General features: G+C 35.7%; 1 protein-coding gene across 2 annotated transcripts; it reads right to left on the bottom strand.

The window, feature by feature from the left end:
• Nucleotides 1–1,387: 1,387 nt before the first annotated feature.
• On the bottom strand, nucleotides 1,388–21,640 carry ahcyl1 (adenosylhomocysteinase like 1). Of its 2 annotated transcripts, none has more exons than XM_039657875.2 (17): nucleotides 21,180–21,640; nucleotides 11,514–11,631; nucleotides 10,845–10,988; nucleotides 9,682–9,782; nucleotides 8,403–8,505; nucleotides 8,199–8,293; nucleotides 7,672–7,778; nucleotides 7,332–7,448; nucleotides 7,146–7,209; nucleotides 6,914–7,002; nucleotides 6,374–6,444; nucleotides 5,220–5,314; nucleotides 4,746–4,844; nucleotides 3,146–3,214; nucleotides 2,892–2,970; nucleotides 2,683–2,803; nucleotides 1,388–1,912 (listed from the first exon to the last, which is right to left on the bottom strand). In XM_039657875.2, exons 1-17 carry the CDS (start codon nucleotides 21,363–21,365, stop codon nucleotides 1,906–1,908), a joined length of 1,665 nt encoding a protein of 554 aa, XP_039513809.1. In that variant the 5' UTR covers nucleotides 21,366–21,640; the 3' UTR covers nucleotides 1,388–1,905. The 2 variants fall into 2 exon arrangements, with proteins under 2 accessions (XP_039513809.1, XP_039513810.1); XM_039657876.2 differs by lacking the exon at nucleotides 21,180–21,640 and adding an exon at nucleotides 16,504–16,608.
• Nucleotides 21,641–21,886: the final 246 nt, after the last annotated feature.

Below are 21,886 nucleotides of genomic sequence, written 5' to 3'. Positions count from 1 at the left end.
CTCTGTTCTGTCATGCGCGTTCGTGACTCTCCAGTTCGAACTGTTCAATCTTTTTTTTCGTGTCATTTGATTCATTCAACAAACGAAATGAACGAGTTGACTCGGGAAAAGGTTTGTTTATTGGAGCCTTTATTGCTGTCATCCTCTTCTATTCGTGCAGTAAATAAAATGTGCCTGGACTAGGCATGATAGAAAATTTGTATAGGCCTACTAGTCCAAAGTGCCCATGCAAAATCAGTTTTTGTGTGTGTTTTTAATAATTGTTGGTTTGGTGTGTTTAAGTGCTCATTGTTACAATTAAACAGCAAACGTCCAGTGCCATTTTTAATTGTGTATGGTAGAAAGCAAATACTGATACTGACATTATCACATACAAAAATTATATATACATTATATGTATCTTAGTTGTCCACATTTGGAGTTAAGTTGACAATTTAACTATTAATGAAGCCTAATTAAAATAGTTAATTCTGAATAGATTTTAAGGAGGCGTTTAGACTGAACTCCCTTGCCTCTTCTGATTCACAGCCATGGGCATATACACTGTAGAAAATGTATTTTTTTCAATTTTGATAAGTAAGACCATCAGCTTCTAGGTTCGTATGTGTTGGCTCAACTCATCTCTTCCATTTCTCTGTCTTTCACAGTGTTTTACAGTTAGAGATCGTACAAAGGCTGTATTGTTCAGTTCTTTAAATATCATCATATCCAAAATCAATTTGAGTATGGAAAGCTTTCCTATCGGTTTTACTGGTTCTAGATTTGCACACGGCTAATGTTATCGTAAAAATATATATTGTTGCAATATTATTACATTCATACACAATCAAAGAAACCTTTGTGATATTAATAGGTCAAAACAAAGGGATATTTAGTGACAGCAAGATCTTTAATTCAGGGATTCGATGATGACATCAAGGCAGAGGGGAACACATCTGACAAATTATGTAATGCAAAGGTAAATCACAAACAAAAGTGCAGATGAGGCAAATATTCAAAGACAGCATTCACAGTGATTTTATTCTTAAGACATTTGCAGTCCCTTAGAGATGGTGATTAAAATATGTGTGCTTCTTGTGAATCCAGCTGACTGTGTGGGAATGTTAGGGGCCAAAGGTCAATAATATTCAGCAACTGGGGTTACATTTAATCTCATCTAAGATTGGCCTACATTACATTTAATGGTCTAACTTATTTTAAAATAAGAATATAAAAGGCCACAGAGACGTTGAAGATGTGTGAGAAAACGAAAAGAATCCCTGTTGGTGACATTTCATAAAATCCCCCAAGCGGGGTACATTTAGCAGCTGCTGCTGCCAGTCACAGAAGTTTCTGCACACAGTGGTGTGTATCATATTGCCAGAACACTCTAGCTTTTACAGTAATACACAGTACATTCATCCGAAAAAGATATTATATTTTCTTATGCAAGAGCAATAAATCAGGAATATTATGCCGAGACTAACATTTAGTTTTATATCAAAAAGCCACAAAGACAACTTTTTGGTCATGAACGATTGAGTCAGTGTAGCCTTGGGTAAATAGAATAACCATGTAAAAACAAAGCATAGTAATAATGATCAATTCTTCTATGAGATCAGTCTCCTATAACCAATATTTGGCACATTTTTAGAGCCTAGACGTGGTCCTTTTCATATTTTAGGTTAAAAGAACATTTACAACAATCGCTACAATACATGAATTCTAACAATGCACATACGCCTAAAAGTGACATGAATGTATATTTTGTCACTGGAAATTAGTAACACTATTAAATAAGAATAACATTCAGTAAAATCAAGTTTTGCTTTAAGAAATGTATATTCATATAAAATAAATCTCTTGCTTCTCGTGGTTAATACAGGTCTCTCCATCTTTGATGAAGGCTGAATCGATCCAGTCACACTAATATCTGCAAGTAAAACAACAGAAAATTAGATTCTTTTCCATAACTGTTCAGTCTGGTATGAAGAATATTTATAATATAAAAATATGTTGATGAATGATTTATATTAATTACACTCCCGTTCAAAATATTTTTTGAAAGAAATGAACACCTTTATCCGGCAAGGATATATTAAAATGATTTAAAGAGACAGTAAAGTCATTCATAACGTCACAAATTAACTTTCTATTCATCAAAGAAAGCAGCATAACTGTTTTCAATATTGATAATAATAATAAATATTTACTGAGCACCAAATCAGCATGTTAGAATGATTGACACTGAAAATTCAGCAGGTATAAATGATATTTTATAAAATATGTAAATAGAAAACATTTGTGTGTATTTCAAAATATTACTATTTTTAATGAATTTCTGATCAAATAAATGTAGTCTTGGTGAGCATAAGCAACATAAGCATAAATAAATCTTACAACCCCACACTTTTGAACAGCAAATAATTTTATACTGAAAAGCTAAAATAATACATGTGAATATTTTATACATTCAAAGAATTGAAAAGTTTTGTTTTAGTCCAACATGCTGAAGAAAATACGCAGTTTCATGACTTTTATTGAGAACCAGCAGAGGGCAATGAGTGACCAAACATTTTAACATTGGGTAGTTCATGAGAATTTGTCCTAAAATAGGACAATCCCAGTCTGTCTTCATCACACAAGTACAGAACAGTACAAATGTGCACATTCTGATAGTACAGACGGTATAGTGATGCATACCTGTAGTAATTGGGTTTGAAGGGTCCATTCTTATTGAGGCCCATATATTTGGCCTGCTCATCTGACAGCTCGGTAAGATGGGCATCGAAATTGGGAAGGTGCAAGCTGGCCACATATTCATCTGAAAAACACATGATTTATCACATTTAATGCATATAACTAATGTATTTTAGTTGCCAGCAGTGGTGATTGGTTCAGATAACTCTTACCCATCTTCTTGGGCAGCAGGTAGACATCTTGTTTGTAGCGACCTTCTGGTGCATTATACAGCTCTATTAGGGCCAAAGCCTAACATTAAATAAAGAACACAACAGCCAGCGATTAGAGATGTTATATCCGGCATAGTAATCACACAGCTGTGCAACAGCACTCAGAACCACTAACATAAATGGATTCAATGTCATCTGTACAGAGGGTACAAACTCACTTCGGCTAAAAACCAAATGGTGACAGGTTAAATTACCTGGGTTGTGGCAGTGATTGATAGCACAAATGAGGGGACTGTTGAGCAGCTAAGGTTCAAGAGCCGACCCTGAAAAATAACACACAAATGACTGAGATTTATTGTGCTCAAACAGGAGAACGCACAAAGGAAAGTGATTTATCATGGTGAGCACATTAGAGAAAAAAACGAGGATTTGGTCAGGGCGCTATGGACCATGATCCTATGTCACGGTACGAATCACCATTTACTAGGTTTTAATGAAATGTATAGATTTGAAAGGCAAAAAATATTTTGATAACAAATAACTGTGGCAATATCAATTTCACCAATAAATACTACTTAGTTTCATTTGATGATTTACTTGGATGCAAACCAAAACAGATGATTATTCATAACATCAGTTCAAAAGCAATGTTAAAAAGACTCTAATATTATTCTTTATAAAAAAATAAAAACTACAGTTTTTACCAACTTTGGGGAACAGTAAGATTTTTAAATGTTTTTGAAAGAAGTCTCTTACGGTAAATGCACAGCTGCATTCATTTGATTAAAAAAAAAATAAGTTTAAAGCTGATATTATGAGATATTATTACAATTTAAATGAACTGTTTTCAATTTTTAATATATTAAAAATTATATATTTAGTCAAGTGACAGTAAAGCTGAATTTTCAGCATCATTACTCAAGTCTGCAGTGTCACATGATCCTTCAGAAATCATTGTAATATGATGATTTGATGATCAAATAACATTTCTTAATATTATCAATGTTGAAAACAGGTGTGTTGCTTAATGTTTTTTTTTTGTGGAAACCATTACATTTGTTTTAATTTGATGAATAGAAACTTCAAATGAACAGTGTTTATTTAAAAAAAGTAAACATTATAAATGTTTTTACTGTCACTTTTGATCAATTTAATGCATCCTTGCTCAATACAAATAATTACAATTTAAATATTTATTTAAAAAAAAAACTTCACTGCACTTAAACCTTTAAAGGGATACTCCACTTTTTTTGGAAATAGGCTCAATTTACCACTCCCACAGAGTTAAACAGTTGAGTTTTACCGTTTTTGAATCCATTCAGACGATTTTCTGATATTTAGTAGATTATCAGTAACCAGACAGTTTCTGGTCCCATCGATTTGCATAGTATATATTTTTTCCTACTATGGAAGTCAATGGGACAAGAAACTGGCTGGTTACTGATATTCTTCTAAATATCAGAAAATCGGCTGAATGGAATCGAAAATGGTAATACTCACCTGTTTAACTCCGAGGGAGATGTAAAATGAGCCTATTTCCAAAAAAAAGTGGAGTATCCCTTTAAATGGTTTATAATAAAGCATAAATTTGCTCGGTAACCGTGAAACAACTAAACTTACAAAGTAGTAGCTAACAGCACTCTTTAATAACAACAACTTGCTTGTCCTGACTTGTTTGGGACAAACGGTTTCTTTATCGCTCTCATTTATAAGTAACGTAAAAAAACGGTTCTAAACCTTAGACTGCTGTGCAAAAACATCTAGCGTAGTATAAACAAACAGTAGAGCCCATCCGTCACAGCACTCATCCCTACTGGCACTCATTCATGAAAAAAATGAGGAAGAAGGAAAGACCTCAGCCAGTAAAATCACTCGTTTCCCATCAGGCCAGATGACGTGGTCGACCTGTGAGCGCACCCTCTCCCAGGTGAGCTCTGGAGTCCGCAGACTCGCCTGGAACAGAGAAAGAACGGACACACATCAGCGCACACAACTAACACTCACTTTAACAGGCTGATAAACCTACAAAGCCTAAACACACACACACACAAAGTGCAATCACTATGAACACAGTCAGCGGCTCAGCGCACTTCACTTTGTTGTTGGAAACATGCCGCTAAGAGGCTTTCAGGTTGATTAACTGACCCGGCTGCTCATGGAACATCTACTGTTGACGTTAAAATTCTTTGCCTGGACTACATTCACCAATAAAAGTACACTACAGTAAGAGCAAATGGAGCCTCCTTATAAATAACTCCAAAATATTTGTAACAAAACAAATTTTAATGTAAGGCAAGGCGATGCAAAGAAGGCTTGAGACTCACTCACCACATCAATCTCAGTGTTGGAATGGCCCATGTTACAGACAATACAGCCGTTCTTCATTCGATCCAAGTGCTCCCTGGTCACAACATTTTTATTCCCTGTAAAAACAAAAATGTATTCAGGAATCTTCAAGAAACCCCAGTAGACATAATTTGTTTAAACCAAATAAAATTAGTGAATTTACAGTGCAGCAGACGTGTTCCAGAAGTAAAAATCCCATTTAAAAAAACAGGCCTACTGTGAACTATGATGTTGTTAATTCATGCTGTATGCTTCTGTTGAAGTCTATAGCCCATATTATTTCTTTACTTTTTACTTTTTTTTAAAATAATTGTGTTTAAAAGTGTGATTATTGCTAGGAAAACAACATTACCCACGATTCTGCAAAGAAATCTCCACCAATCAGAGATCCACAACGAGCGAATCATATCAAAAGAACACTTTCCCATGAAGCACTGAGTCAATTTCCATAACCTTTCAAATATGCATATTTGAATAAACTTAATATATATAGCTTTTATATACATAAACAGAATCTTTAACATAAATAGTTTTATACTTAACCATCATTTTTAATTTAATAATATAATTTACAGTGCTTCATTGGATTGTAGTTCTTTTCCTCTTTTTGTCTGATCTTTTTTTTTAAATCAAAGTTTGTAATGTTGTGATTCACTTTTAACAAAGACTTTAAAAACCTGTATGGGAAAAATGAATGTGAAAAATATTTCCGGAACCAACACTGCTGAAAAAGTGGACAGGCACTATTGCACTCCATTAAGAAAAATAACCAAATTTCAAATATGGAACCAAAAACAATGAAACAAATATTTCCTTTTACATTTAAAATAATACAGTATTAATAAATAAACGTAACTTGAATACAAAGCTGGGCCTTTGATTAGCAGAAACCACACATAACTTATCTATACCTCAACAACTATCTACTATGATTTTACACAAATATTTTATCTCTCAAATATTATTTTTCTCAGACTACTTTAGAGTAGCCCAGAAATCAGCTGCAGCCGTCAAAGGGCAAACTGTTTCACAGCAACTCAATGCAAGGGCATTAGGGAGGATGTGTTTGTGCTGATAAGAGCTGCACGAAACAGAGGAAATGGATCTGGAGGCGAGCCAGCTGTAACCAGACGTACCCGTGCAGGTGATAACCATGTCCATTTGACGAACCACCTCATTCAGCTTCACCACTCTGAAGCCATCCATACTACGAGGAAGATAAAAAAAACAAAAAACAGATCGAATTCAACTGGTATCTCAGATCTTTATCCAGACTTAAACAGTGAGGGAAAAAATGTGGTGAAATACTCTTGAGAAATAAGCACTACAGCTTGTTCCCAAACTTCCTGTGGCCAAATATTATTTCCAGAAGTTTACAAAAGTTGTTTGTTACAAATTAAACTGAAATAAAAATTAAACATTTTAGATGAACTAACCTAAACTAACTGAAATATAATAAGCTGAAATACTGAAATTAATCAATTAAAGCAAAATAGAAATATAAAAAACAAATAAAAATTACAAAAGCATATAACAAAATTACTAAAACCTTATGTAAATATAAAAATAAAAGCTAATTAAAAATACTAATAATATAATATGATTTAAATAATATTAAAATAACTCTCCACTTGGGTTTTAATTTGAGCGAATTTTTGCTGGTGTGTTTGTCTTACCAAGCTTGAAGAGCACAAATTGGGTCGATCTCTGTCACGCATACAATGGCTCCAAGCGCTTTCAGAGCTGAACAACAGCCCTTTCCCACCTACACCAGAGTCAACACAAGAATTAAAATAAAACCCACAATCGCAATCGCTTATAGTAAATAAGGTCTGGCAGTTAAGAGACATTTAGAGATTATTTTTTGCATTAAGCAGATTATCTAGACTCCACACTGTGTTGACTGACCTCTCCGTAACCACAAACAACCACCTGCTTCCCACCAAACATCACATCTGTCGTTCTCTTCAGACTGAGAAGAAAGAGGAAGTCAACCATGATTATGCTCTATGATGAGTTTTAGTCATGCTTAGTAAGGGGTCTGAGAAAGATATGCTAAAAAAAAATCAGATCTCAGCACTGCAGATGTCTTACCCGTCCAAGATGGACTCCCTGCAGCAGTACAGATTATCAAACTTCTGCTTGGTGACAGAATCATTGACATTCATAGCGGGAACGCAAAGCTTGCCAGCTTTGGAGAGTTGGTACAGTCTAACAGAATGAACACAAAGAGACAAATTGAATTCCAACACAAATATGTTTATATTAGAGCTGTCAATTAAATATTCAGATTCAGATTAATCTCATTATTCTGATTTGTAAAATTGAATAAAAAAAGATGTGTCATTTTGTTAGGTTATGATGATAAAAAAATTAAATAAAACTTGAAAATTTAAATAATTTTAAATAAAAATATCCTACAGTCCTCCCTTACCTATGTACACCTGTAACACTCTCCTCCACGATGCCACGTACTTTCTTAAAGACACTGGGATACTTCTTATACACCCAGTGGGTCAGATCACCCCCATCATCTAGAATCTGTACGAAAAAAAAAAATAATAATAATAATTTTGTAGGATGATTACTGGCCTTGCAAGCAGAAAGAAATCATGATCATTGTTTTGAAGATTAAATACCGATTTGGGAGCAAATAAAGTGTAATAGACGCAGTGTGCTTATTAGTGTAAATAGTGGTAGATGTGTGTATTCACAAAGTGTAAAAAGCAACAGTTAGTATCTTTGTTACACTTTGTTACAAAAAGCAATAAAACATATTCACACAAAGTGTAAATAGACATGACATGCATATTTTATATTTTTTACAATGGGTAAATGCAGGGTGGAGTTAATGAAAATAATCTTTGCAGACAAGGTTGGTTATTTGCAGTCAGTATAAACAGACACTACACATTAATTCAGTTTTTTCTATCTCTATATATTAGGCACAGAACACTATACCATATTTGCCTGCCAGCCTTCCATGTTGACACAGCGATCGATGCACCACCAGAAGTCATCTTCCGATTCACCTTTCCAGGCAAAAACTGAAACACCTTTAAAGGGCACACCATAAATACATAGTGAGTCCAGAATATCAGGACACATTGGTCCAGGTTGGAATTGATAGTTTAGAAAACAGTATAAGTTTAGAGGGTTGTTTACCGCTCTCTGCCAAAGCTGCTGCCACTTCGTTTTGAGTGGAGTAAATGTTACAGGCAGTCCAGCGACACTGAGCGCCCAGTGCCACAAGTGTCTCGATCAGGACCTGAAAGAAAACAGTACGGCATATCAAGCACATGGGAAAGCAAACAAGAGTAACAAGGTGTGTAGTTACATTTATTGTGTTCTGCGATATTTTCACACTTAAGCAAATATACCGTACTGTGCAAAAGCCATAATCATGCTAGTATATTCGCCCCAAAGAAATTATTTTAAAATGGTTTTGCTGTAGTATTTCAGTAGGAAATATCAGTTTAAATTTCCAAATAATAATTTTGCCATTTATCCAGTGAAACTTTTGTAAGCACAAGGAGTCTGAAAACAGCCAGTATATTCACACAAAGATCTCATCTCACCATCATCAAGTCCATCTGGGATTACATGAAGAAACGGAAAAAAAAAACAACTACTGTACATCCAGAAGAACCGCGGCAACATTTCCAAGACCCTTCCTGCAAAGCAACCTGAAAAACTATGTGTCAGTGTACCAGGACAAAAGCAGTTTTAAATGCAAAGGGTGGTCACACCAAATATTGATTTGATTTAGTAAAAATAAGTTAATTGATAAATATATTTATAACATTATTTTTTAAAGCATCCTCACTCCTTGTGCATTCAAATAACTAACTGGATTATTACAATTAATGGCAAAATTAATGTTTGGAAAAGTAAACATATGTCCTGCAGCAAAATATACAACTAACTGGTTCAAACTCATTTTTTACTAAGACTTTTGCACAGTACTGTACATTGAGCACTGTGGTTCTGAATTATTTATATGAAAATAAAAAAGTAAAACAAAGTGTCGACAGTGATTGGACGCTGTGGCATCAGCAGCCAATGAGCTTGCAGAGCTCAGTCTGCAGAGTCCTTTCAGAAACCCTCACCTTCCCCAGCTCCACCTGTATAGATCTGCTACGGGAGGTTATTTCATTTCACTTATTTAATATGTGCAACAGCAGCATGTCTGTGAATGTATTGGCAGTAGCAAGTCTCTGTACTATTCCATCAACACCAAATGCATTAACATTGCCACTCTCTTCGAGAGTTGTCATGACAGAACTACGGTTACTTTTGCTCATTCAGCTGGGTATTTTAATAAAGGCAATGCTGCTACGGTGTTATCCAAAAAAAAAAAAAAACTACAGAATGTAGATATTTTGTGTTAAAAATCAGAGGAAGAGAGTGTTTGAATTATGTTTTGGCCCTGAGGAGAACCTACAGCCGTCTGTGCAGTGATGTGGGTACAGCCAACCACTTTAGCCCCGGCGAGGGGTTTCTCCCCCTGAGCCCGCTTCCGCAGGGAAATGAGTGCAGACATATCTGTGGATATGACAACAGTTTGGAGATGAGACAACTTTATTAAGGAAGATACAATCTAGAGTCTGACACAGGTCAAACCTTTAAAGGTATACTCCACTTTTTGGGGGAAAATAGGCTCATTTTACAACTCCCCCAGAGTTAAACAGTTGAGTTTTACCGTTTTCGAATGTATTCAGCCAATTTTTTGATATTTAGAAGAATATCAGTAACCAGACTATCAGTTTTTGGTCCCATTGACTTCAATAGTAGGAAAAAATACACACTATGGAAGTCAATGGGACCAGAAACTGTCTGATTACTGATATTCTTCTAAATATCAGAAAATCAGCTGAATGGATTTGAAAACCCAACTGTTTAACTTAAGTTGTAAAATGAGCCTATTTCCAAAAAAAAGAGGAGTATCCCTTTAAAGGAATAGCTCACCTACAAATTAAACTTGTTAGTATTTGCTCAAAATCTGTATAGTTTTCTTTCATCTGTGCAACATATATATAAAAACACAATGAATGTGGGCTGAAGCTTTAAAGCTTTCAAAAAGGACACAAAAGCATAATTAAAATGGTCTATATATGAATCAGGTACTATATTCCAAGAACTATTGCGAAAGAGAATTTTATTTATGGATCACTGAGTCAGTGAGTTGCGACATGTCTGGGTTTTTTCTGAAACAAAGCTATTCTAAATTTCTCCTTTAGTCTTGTACAGAATAAAATAACCAAATGATAGACTTTCCATTATTGAGCGAACTGTCCTTTTAGGTACTGTTTGTATGGACTGAGTTGCTGGCATTAAGATCTTAACCCAGTTATCCCTTTAAAAACGATTCAATCAATTAAATGGAGTACAATGGCTATTCCTGACAGCAGCAGCTGTTACCAAACCTTGTTTACTTGACAGCACTTACACACCTACATTTGCGTTTAACCGGTGCAACAGATTTCCAGAGTCAACAGTACTTGACTAAAACCATAACATTCATTAACAAAATTTGACAAAACAAATGCTGTAAAGGTTATGCAAATCCATGTTGATATCACACAGTATCAAGGTGAGTCTCCTAACCTTGCTCAGCGATCTCGATCTCCCGCCGACCAAACTCTGCCTGCTTGATGTTCTTGACGCAGAAGTCGCTGCTGCCCTTTGAGTTGAGCTGGCTTTTCTCACGGGGAGACGTCTCATCATCCGAACTGTCTGTGTATGAGGCCGCTACAAAAACATGGAGCATGGCACATTTTAGTGGAGATAAAACCCAATGCATGCATTCAATTGTGTTTGCAATGAAACATGACATATGAAAATCATTCTTGTGATCTTATGAAATTATTTTGGCAATTGTGTTTCAGCAGTCTGCAATTGGGTTGGGGGGTCAGTCTGCAGTCACAAACATGTAGGAATGTTTATCCCTCACTTTTGTTGGTATTACGAACAATTTAGGAATGTGAATTTGTCTGATCCAGAGCCAACGCTACCAAAAAGTCTGCAGTTCCCGCCTTAAGCTGGTCTGGGATTATATTACACAACACACAAACTGCATGAACAAGAAATAAGCAGTTTTGGGCCACAATGATATTTGTTGACATGCAGTTTCTGCAATAAACCTAAACCCATTAATGTACTAAAAAGGTCTTAGACCTAAAATGTATACATTTTGCATGCATTTAACGCTTCACGCTGATTTTGTTCATCTGAACTGCAGAACTGTATTGACATGAGGGTGGATGAGGGTCAGACCTGAACTATAGCTGTCTGTAGAGGACTGAGAAATGGAGCGAGACAAGGAGCGACGGCCGGTCTTTGTAGGAAACTTGCTGAACTCCTGCTTTTCCTCTTGGTTGGCAAACTGAATCTGCTACAGATGGGGGAGAGATAGACACGTGAACATGTGATTTAACTGTTTTTGGCTTTCTAGCAGCACATTAGAAATAAGTCATATATAACAGGTATTACTGTATATCATACTAAATTAACCTTAATAATGCAAACAGCAATCTCTTTATATTTCATGTAGTTCAAATTTAATTAAACAAAATATAACTACTGAACGTTAAATACACCAAAATAGTCTAAGGATCAGCATAGCTTTAAACATGCACAGTCGTAATTTAGCACAAAAAAACACTGCAAATAGCATCTGCTCGCCGCTGTATTGAAATATTTTAAAATTACATAACAGATGTGGGGAACCAATCTCATCTCATGGGGATTTTATTTCCATTTCAGTCATTTTAATGATGCAAAACTTATTCAATATTCATGGGAGCTGTGCTTGCAGGCTGATGAACTGTGTACTGCTGTTTTCTTTCCTGTGTTGTTGTGTTTTGTGTATGAATGCACCTTAATGGCTCCGCTCCATAACATCATGTCTAATCATCTAGAACACATTCATGAGAACAACCAGATATTTAGTGACTACAATGGTTCCTGACAGCAAGTAAATATCTCATAACCTGAAAAAAGGAGAGAAATCGACATTTAGAATGGAAGGTACGCTAACCACCCCTAGGATTTTGGGATATCATGCCAGTAAAGGGCAGAATTGTGGTGCGTTTAAAAAATTGACTAGATGAAGTTATCTCATTATACAGACGTGACAAATTTGAGCCTTGATGCTCCATATTTTTATTCTATAAATTTCTTTTTAAAAAAAGTCAGTAATATTATTTTGGGCTATTTTCCCAGAACAAAAAAAAGCTTTCAGGAGAACACTATATATATATAAGATGAGCTCTGAAAGTTAAAACCTTACAGTGCACATTGGCTGACACACAGAAACATTAATGTTACCATGCGGGGCAATATTTAAAATACCCAATGAAGACAGATCAGTGTTTCACATTACACTTCATGAAGGATGGGGATGATCCGGGCGTCTGGGCCGGGTTTCATGGCAGACTATTGAATTAACACAGTAATATAAATCACAGAAGCAGAGCTCTGGTTCCGACTGTTCCTTCTTTCGACCTGATTTATGTTTCTTTCATAGACATATTACACAGATATCTCATCTACAGTCAAGGATCACTAGTGGCTCAGCTTCAAAGCATCTGCACACCCAGATTTACCATGAAGAAATAAGCAGGAATATTTGACTGTGCTTTATCAAACAGAGGACTTTTAAAGTTTATACTTTTCATTGCAAAATGAGATCATTTCAGTAATATTTTTACAGTCTTTAGAGAAATGGGATGAATGTAATTCAATATTTTTTTATATTAAATTTATATAAACAAACAAAAAATGTGGTAACACATTTCATACATTTAAATTTAGAAAAAGTTACTGTCGATATCTATAATAATGTGTCTTTAACCAATTTAAGTCTTACAAATTTAGTAAGCTGTATGTGTTCGAGTCACTAAAACAAACCGACTTATTACAGTCATTTATTTGAATCGAGCTCTGCTATAGACACTGTACCTTTTTACAAAAGAGCCGACTCATTAAGTCATACGTTTGGTGATTGGACTACACTTCGAGCCCATTAAAATAGTATATAATTAGGACGTACATTCGTCATTTGTCATTTTCATGTGAACTACAGCGTCAGTCGCATTGATTCAATGCTGTTTACAAATCATCTCCCATGGGCTCATGGGATACTAAAGTGTCCACTGGATCTTCTCTTCAATTTCTCGCCGGAAGTAGTAGGTCATCTGGGTATTTTTTTCACTACTGTTTTATGAATACTGTGAATACGGACATAGTGCTCTTAGTGTACTATATAGTAGGTAAGTATGTATAGTGTGTGACCTTAATAAGTGACATCTATCTGAATGTGTATGTGTGTTTGTGTGTGGTTATAAGCAGGCAAATAATCCGAGCACCCAATATATTTACTGTCCAAGCTGCGCACCACAGACAGATAGAGACAGCAGCACATCTTATCTTTGTTGTACTTAAAAACATGAGATTTCGTATAATGCATCTGATCATAGTCAGACTACTACATCCTTTAAAAATTCTGGGTTATTTTTTTTTAACCCAAATGCTGAGTTCAGGCTGTTGTATCATTTCATTGGGTTATTTGTAATATTGTCCCCAGTTGCGGAGTAGTAATTTGTAACAAATTTTCCATGTGCTCCACAGCGCTATTGAACTACAAGTGTACTAACATCGTGGCTGTGGTCGCACAATGCGTTTTACTGGTTGAAACTTGAATGTCTGACGAGATGGCACAAGGTTGTGTAACTTTTCAAACATGAATATATCAGATTTTCATTTATGGAATTGGAACATTGATTAAGATTGGAAATACTAATGGCAGTTTTCTTTCCACAGATTCCCATAGGCTGTTCTTGATGCAACTGTCACACCCTAAAACGTTTACTAAATGTTTTCTGTTTTGTTTTTCATGATTGAGACTGATTTGCCATTGAATAAAACAAGTATTGTACATGAACTGTTCCTTTCCTATATTATTTTTATTATTTAAAAGTAAAAATATCAGTTTGACTGACCCAGAACTATGTCAAAATACAAACCCAGCAAATGGGTTAATGTAAAGAGCCCATCATTACCCAGTATTGGGTTGCCAAATAACTCAGAAATAGTTTTTTGGGCTTTTTGTAGAGTAGGAAAGGGTACGGGATAGTTCAATAGTACTCGTGAATCTGATACTTTTTCCAAGCAAAACAACAGATCCCTAAACCTTACAAAACACAGCTGCCATCACAATTCCTACTGTGAACTACAGACAATATGGAGAACAAGAGGAAATATTTATTACTTAGAAACTGCTCTTTAAAAGTTCAGAGCACTTATGGAGACATTTTATTTTGAAGTATAATATTTTGAATATTATTTTCAAATACTTTACCATTCAAAAGTTTGGGGTCTTGGCATTTTTTTCATGTCTTTTCTGCTGGTCAAGGCTAAAATTATTTGACCAAAATACAGTAAAAAATAAATTTAAAAAAATATAATTACAATTGAAACTGTTTAATACTTTAATATATTTCAAAATGTAATTTATTCCTGTGATGGCAAAGCTGAATTTTCAGCATTACTCCAGTCACCATTGTCAAATCATTCTAATATGCTGATTGATGCTCACTAAATATTTCCTATCATTATCAATGTTGAAAACAGTTGTACTGCTTGACATTTTTGTGGAAATTGTGATAGTTTTTTTGAGGATTCTTTGATTAATTAAAAGTTGAAAACTGAAATCTGAATCTTTATTTTGTCTTTAAAATGTGTTATGGTAAAACTCAGAAGGGCATTATGGACAATACATCTAAACTTTCTGAATTCATCCCTACATATGTACTTAAATGACTAATTGAAATTAATTGTAATTAATGTATGTGATGGGATTTTGCCTTTCCAAATAAAAAGATAATATAAAAAAAATGTGTTATGGTACTTTTTTTATTTATTAATTTAACACATCCACAAAAATATGTTACAACTGGTGTCCTGAGTTTATATATATATATATATATATATATATAGCCTATCTACGGAGATCTTTCCTATAAAGAGATTTTCCTAAAACTGCATACTGCACGACTTCAGATTTCAGTTTGATATTGACCCACTAGTGACTTTTTACTCAAAACTATCAGCAATCTACTTTCCAATCCCAGAAAATGTTCAGTTTCCCCTGCAGCACTGCTTTAACATCATAATAAAACGGTTTATCTGTTCTCTAATATGTGATTTGCCAAACAGCATCCAAGTCCTGAGTTGTTTGAACACAAAACATGGAGAAATGTCAGTGAAGTTGACACAACACACAGCCAGCTGATGTTTCAAGGAAATTGGACTGATAATAAAAATGCCATTGCAAGGCGGTATTGTGGCCCAAAGGCAGAGCTTTGAACTGAAAGTGCTTGAAATAACTGGACAGTTATGATCAGAGAAGGGATGAGTATTATTCTTCAGGTGAACGACAGAGACAAAGAGAAAGCTATGAACCCTGATGAAGCCTCATTAGCATTAACATTACTTTCAGCACATTTCACTGATTACACTGTCAGCTAAATTATTAAATTGTACTATATTCTTTTTTTTAACATGCTGGCAATGTGCTGTAATTATCCAGAGGGCTGTGGATTATGTTAAATAATCAGACTTTAACTGCCCTAGCCAGTGTTTGTTACGTAGCAGTATAGCCCAGTGTAAGTGATAAAAGACAGTTCAACTGACAACACGACTCTGGCAGAAGTAAATATCTCTAACTGTAATAATAATTAGTGTAAAAACTGTAGTAATAATTGCTTATGTCTATTTTAGTCCATGAAAAACAGCACAAGGTGTCTCAAATCTTCCTACTCAGAGAAGAACTGAGAACTTCATATCAAAAATGAATACATTTCCAAGAATCATTCAGTGTCCTTCCTGACACATTGACAGCGATTTAAAGTAGCATGGCAACTTTCTATTACGGGGAGGAGGCAAAGGTGAGTGCGACATATATCAAATTTAAACTATTTTGGTGTGTGATGTATACACACAAACACACACACATTACAATAACATAGGAAATAAATCAACATAGGAAATAAATCACATATTTGTGTCTTATTTTAAACGAGCAACACACCCCCCCTCCCCATAAAAATGTATATATATATATATCATTGAATCATATATATTTATATATTAATATATTTATATATTTTATAAACTAAACTAGACTGTCATCACCGAGCAAATTCGATCTCGTTTTGCTGTGTCCCGCTGTAGAGGATGGATGAGAGAGTAAGGAGGCACTTACCCTGGGAAAGTCATAGCCATGGTTCATGGTCCCTGTCTGTGCCGGCTGCCTCTGGCCTGTGTGCCTGTGTATTGTTACAAGTGGTGTTTCACCAATTTAGTTTTACACAGGGGCGGGTGCAGGGGGGAGAGTTCTGTTTGGAGTTCTTACAGAGGACATGAGGGTATGGGAGGTGACAAGGGAACAAATAAATCAACCACTCACAAACCCGGCCAGCCTACTTTTCCTCTCTCTCTTTCTATAATCTATTGCAACCACTGTAAGGGCCATCAACACGCCTGTTTGCGGTGACTGAATGCTTCAGGAATACTAAAGGAAGGGTGTATTTGTTACCCCAGAGTATTTTAATCCAACTGGTTCTCTCAGTGCCGTCAGAAGCAGACTCTCCTGCAGAGTTTATTCAGGGCGGCTAATAAAACAGGGATCTGGAGGGAAATAAACCATGTTTCTAGAAACCCCTAAAGCATCCACTATAGGTCACGTCGGTCAACTCTATTCCGAGATCTGACTAAAAATAGAGGGAAAAGAAATCCATCCAGTTCATTGACTTTTCTGCTTAACAGCTCACAATGATCCATCCTGGTTGAAATAGGCAATACTAGGCCAAGCGCTAAGCAGACATCGTGATCATGACTCCGCCAATAACTGCTGTAGTCCTAAAGTTACCAGCCTGGCATTGAGCCCCCATCTCTAATCCCGGGCCGAGGTCACGCAGTGTACACTCCACTCCGCATGATTCTCAACAAAAACAAAGAACTCTACAGCACTACTACACATTCTATATTGGTTTATTGATTCAACAGTACAAAAAAAGTATGGTGGTCAATTGATTCAAAAAATTAACTGAATTGGTTAGTTACATGATAAGCTGATTAAATAATGAAATGCAACTAAATTGAAAGTATATATCAATATTAGCCCCCAATAAAGAGAATTGATTGAAATGACAATACTGTGGAAGATTAAAACAATTAAATACATTTTAAAAATGGCTTCAGAAGTCAATATAGTGTTTTATTTCTCTACCATTAATCATAAGCCATTTGATATATACACAGTACTGTACACAGTACAGTACATGATTCTTCAAAATTCATTTTAATATCCTGATTTGGTTCTCAATTGACATTTCTTATTTAGATATATTATCAAATTATTATTCTTAATCATCAATGAATCATGAAAAAATATATCATGGCTTACAGAACTACAGAAATATTGCAGCACAACTGTTTTCCACATTAATAATTTCCTTATTATCAATTTTGAAAACAGTTGTGCTGCCTAATATTTTTAGAGAAACTGATTTTTTCTTAATGATTTTTTTTTCAGGATTTTTGATAAATGCTAGGTTCCAAAAGAACAGCATTTATTTGAAATATAATCTTTTCGTAAAATATAAAAGTATTTAGAGTAGCTTTTAAACAATTTAATGTATTCTCTTGCTGAATAAAATTATTAATTTATTTAATCAACAACATCAATAACGAAATGACCTCAAACTTTTGAACAATAGTGTAAAATATATATGAATAGTTTAATTGTCTATATACGCAAGCAGACTGACATTTTTGGCCATTACTCTAATGGCATAAAAATAACATTTTGAAGAATTTACATATGGAAAAGAGGGCATGGTAAATTACCATTAATTTGTATATTTTTTATAGAAAAATCACACTAAATTAACATCCCTACAAAGGGGAAATTTACATCATAAAGCCCTTTATACACGGATCACAGTGTCATTCTAATAATGACCAGAGTTTTAACACTAACAGCACTGCAACATGACATCATGAATTTTGCGTAAACATGCACGCCACTTTCATGTCAAGTGGCGTGTTATCTATACGCATTACGAACTATCCGCGTGTATCCGCGTATGTCTACGCCATTAATGTCCGAGTGATTCCGCGTGTATGTACACGCCGTTAAATGTCCAAGCGAAACGAAGCAAAATGTAGATACACATCTGGGGAGCGATCTTTTTTTTCCTAGGATGGTAGAGGAAGACTCAAAAATGCCATTAACCCCACCCAGTGACGGGTAGGTTTAGGGACGGGATTGAGGTAGGTCATATATTTATATATGCAGTAATAACGTTAAGTCTACGGTGTTCATAAACACGCTGAAAAGCGATTATGCATGTTGATAGAACGCCAAAAATGGAAATAGGAATTGGCGTGTCATACACACGCAATTTCATGAGATCAGTCTTTTGTTTTTATTTTTTGCTGCCAATTCATCTTGACATAACGGAATTGCCTTAAAATCGGCATGAAATGGATTGCGATTTCTTTCCTATATTGTGATGTATTTCTGATCAAAATGGCTCTAATGTAGCAGGGCAGAACTTGATTTTCTCCATCAGGAACTGATTGGATCGTTGTGGACTTGCTAGTGCTGTGATCTCATAGACCCTGCCCGAAAAAATTCATTGTAATAAATACCGCAATATTCCATAAAAACAGGAATTTTGATCGAATGGTGACTTTAACAGGATTTGGCTGAGAATGTGAAACTTCTAAAACTCCCAGTCAAAAAATTATCATTCTGCACAAACCACTTGATTGAATGAGATAATTGGGCTCTGAAGTGCCGATGGTCTAACGTGAATAAATGAAACACGATCTAAGCTCTCTCAGGTGACTGCTCGGTGTAAAGAGACCCTAATGGCAGCTCAAGCACTGAAGCAGCAACATCAGTCTAAACCCTCAATGCATCCATTCAGCAGAACTGGACGTGCAACCAATAGCTTTCCTGAAAAAATACCTGAAATTTGATCTAATCTTCAAAATGATGTGTATTAAGTATAACAAGCAAGGAATTGGTAAGGAAACAGAGAGAGTCAATTTCCGTTATGATGAATGGACTATAAAAAAAGTATTGTGTGTCAAAGTAGGAGAGGAATAGATCTATTCAAAGAGAAGAAGAAACTAAACTCTCCATATTGTACTAAATTCGTATGATCATGGGCTGAATATTTGAAGAGAAAACAGAGAACAAACACAAGGAGGAGGAGAACCCAAGGTCAATGCTTGGCTCTCAGCAGGTAGGGTCAAATCACGGCCCCATGCCAAGACTCGGTCCGAGAAACAGGAGAAAATGTTCCTGAGCGGCTCAGTAGACGTGTGTCATATTTCTCCGCTCAGTGCAACTTTCTTTCACAATGTTATCAGAGCCTCCTTTTCACAGAGGGACAAAGCTAGTGGAGGTACTGAGAGAGAAATTTTCTCACACCCTCACACTGTGAGGAGAAAAGGATACAATTACACAAAAAACTGTGATTATAGGGGAAAGCATTGCCAGTGCATATATAATTGAGGAAATACAAGAGATCAGAGAAATGTATCTTAAATTCAAACCATTGAATTTCTCAAAAGACACTTCACCTGTTACAAGGTAATGTCTGCACTAAAAGCAAAGCACATAATGTACATAATCAACCAGAAAATCTCTGTCCCTTCTGGGTGAACGGAATGTTACCAAGTACATGTTCCTGGATCAACATCTTTGTTCATTCTGGAACAACGTTGCAATCAACCAATCTGATTTTAGGGACAAGTTAACAGTTTACTGTAAGTCAAGTTTATGCTGACACAACCAGGGTTAGGTGCATCTCGGAGTTATTCACTAAATATTACCCGCTGATTTTACGGATAACTTATGGGTAGTGTTAGGAAGATGACCCTAAATTTATTATACCAGATATATAAATAAAAAACAGAGATCTGTTGGTGTTGTAGTCCACTGTTTAAGTTGTTATTCTTTTTTTAGTCTCAATCTACTTAGAAATGTCATGTATAATTCAATGGGTAAAATAAATAGTAATTTCTGAGAAAAAATGGTTTCAAAATAAATTCTACACACATTTTGTGCAAAATTTTGCTGTTGAATGATTTAGATCTTCAGAACACTTGTAAAATAATGCATATACAGTACACTATATACCAAGCCAAAATTCAGATGTTTGACATCTTACTTAAATAGTACGTCAGCACTGGATTTGTGCTGCGTGTAATGCAGCTGAAGAGAATAAGCAGAACAGCCTGTGGCTCTGTTGTATAACCAGCTGACAACTCGATGAGCGAGTGGGCAGAGGAGTGCGCCTCTTTACCACCCACTCACAACACACACTTCAGAGGGTCACATTTACACAATCTGTTGTGTCATCTATCTATCTATCTATATATCTATCTATCTATCTATCTATCTATCTATCTATCTATCTATCTATCTATCTATCTATCTATCTATCTATCTATCTATCTATATGTCTATATGTCTGTCTATCTGCATCTTCACTCTTTGATCTGTGTAAGTTAGTGAAGTGCTCTGACGTGTCTTATATTTATTTATCCACATTTTCTTGAGCTTATAGTTTCTAGAATTTGTAAACTGTGATGGACAAAAGTCAGTTACTCTGACAGGTGTGAGAGTTGGACCAACGCAAGGACATTTACAGGATGCGGCGAGAAAGAACTAAAGAAACGCTAGAAATATGCGTCACGTGATTCTAATAGGCTCCCGCACACACACACACCTCTAGTTCAACTCTAGCCAGGGATAATCTTTCCTATCGATCCCAGTTAACGCAATGTCTCAAACTCAAGCGCGATATTTCCAGAATACACATTATGTGTGTTTAGTCCCAAAAGTCACATCCATCTTACCTTTTTCATAGATTTGTGGGTCGGGACCGCAGTGAATGCGGCGGAGAGCTCGCCGACGTTCATGTTCACGTCGCTGTTCTTCGTGGCTGTCATCGCGGAGTATTTCTCAGCAACGTTTTCGCTCTCTTTAAACTCTTTGCTGGCCTGTTTCACCTCCAGCTTCGCATCCTCGACACAGTCTGTCATGGCAATCTAAATCTACGTTGTTTTCGAGCCGTTGCCGGTGGTCTTACGCGATAGTCCTTCACTGTTACTGTAACCTTTCGATTCGTCCTTATGTTGCTGAAGCGCTTCAAAAGCTTAGGCTATCTGAAAAGCGGAAGGGGTGATTGCGCAAAAAACGTCTCAAGGAGAGGAATAAACTGTCGAATGAGGAGAGAAAACGGATGCGGAGTTTATAAGAATGTAATTTCACTCTACGCCGCAGTGGACCACAGATTATTATTTTTTGACTGTCCGGTTGACTGCTAGCAGCATCAGCGGTGGGCGGGGCGTAAGGCGAGCACCTGCACGCAGAGGAAGTTACACGAGAACCGTGTCTTAACTGTGCATGTACCGTAATGTCGCTTTTCGAATGCCTTCTTTTAATCAGTTCTTGACGAAAATGTGAATTTAACTTTATTAATCCAAATTGGATATATTTTGAAAACGGATTAATCTCAAAACTTACTCAAAATCATAACTGTAAACAAATGCGCAAAACTGAC

The sequence above is a fragment of the Pimephales promelas genome, chromosome 14 (genome assembly GCF_988280905.1).
Source record: "Pimephales promelas chromosome 14, fPimPro1.hap1.1, whole genome shotgun sequence".
Lineage (NCBI taxonomy): Eukaryota > Metazoa > Chordata > Actinopteri > Cypriniformes > Leuciscidae > Pimephales > Pimephales promelas.
This window is presented reverse-complemented; position numbering and strand designations above follow the sequence as displayed.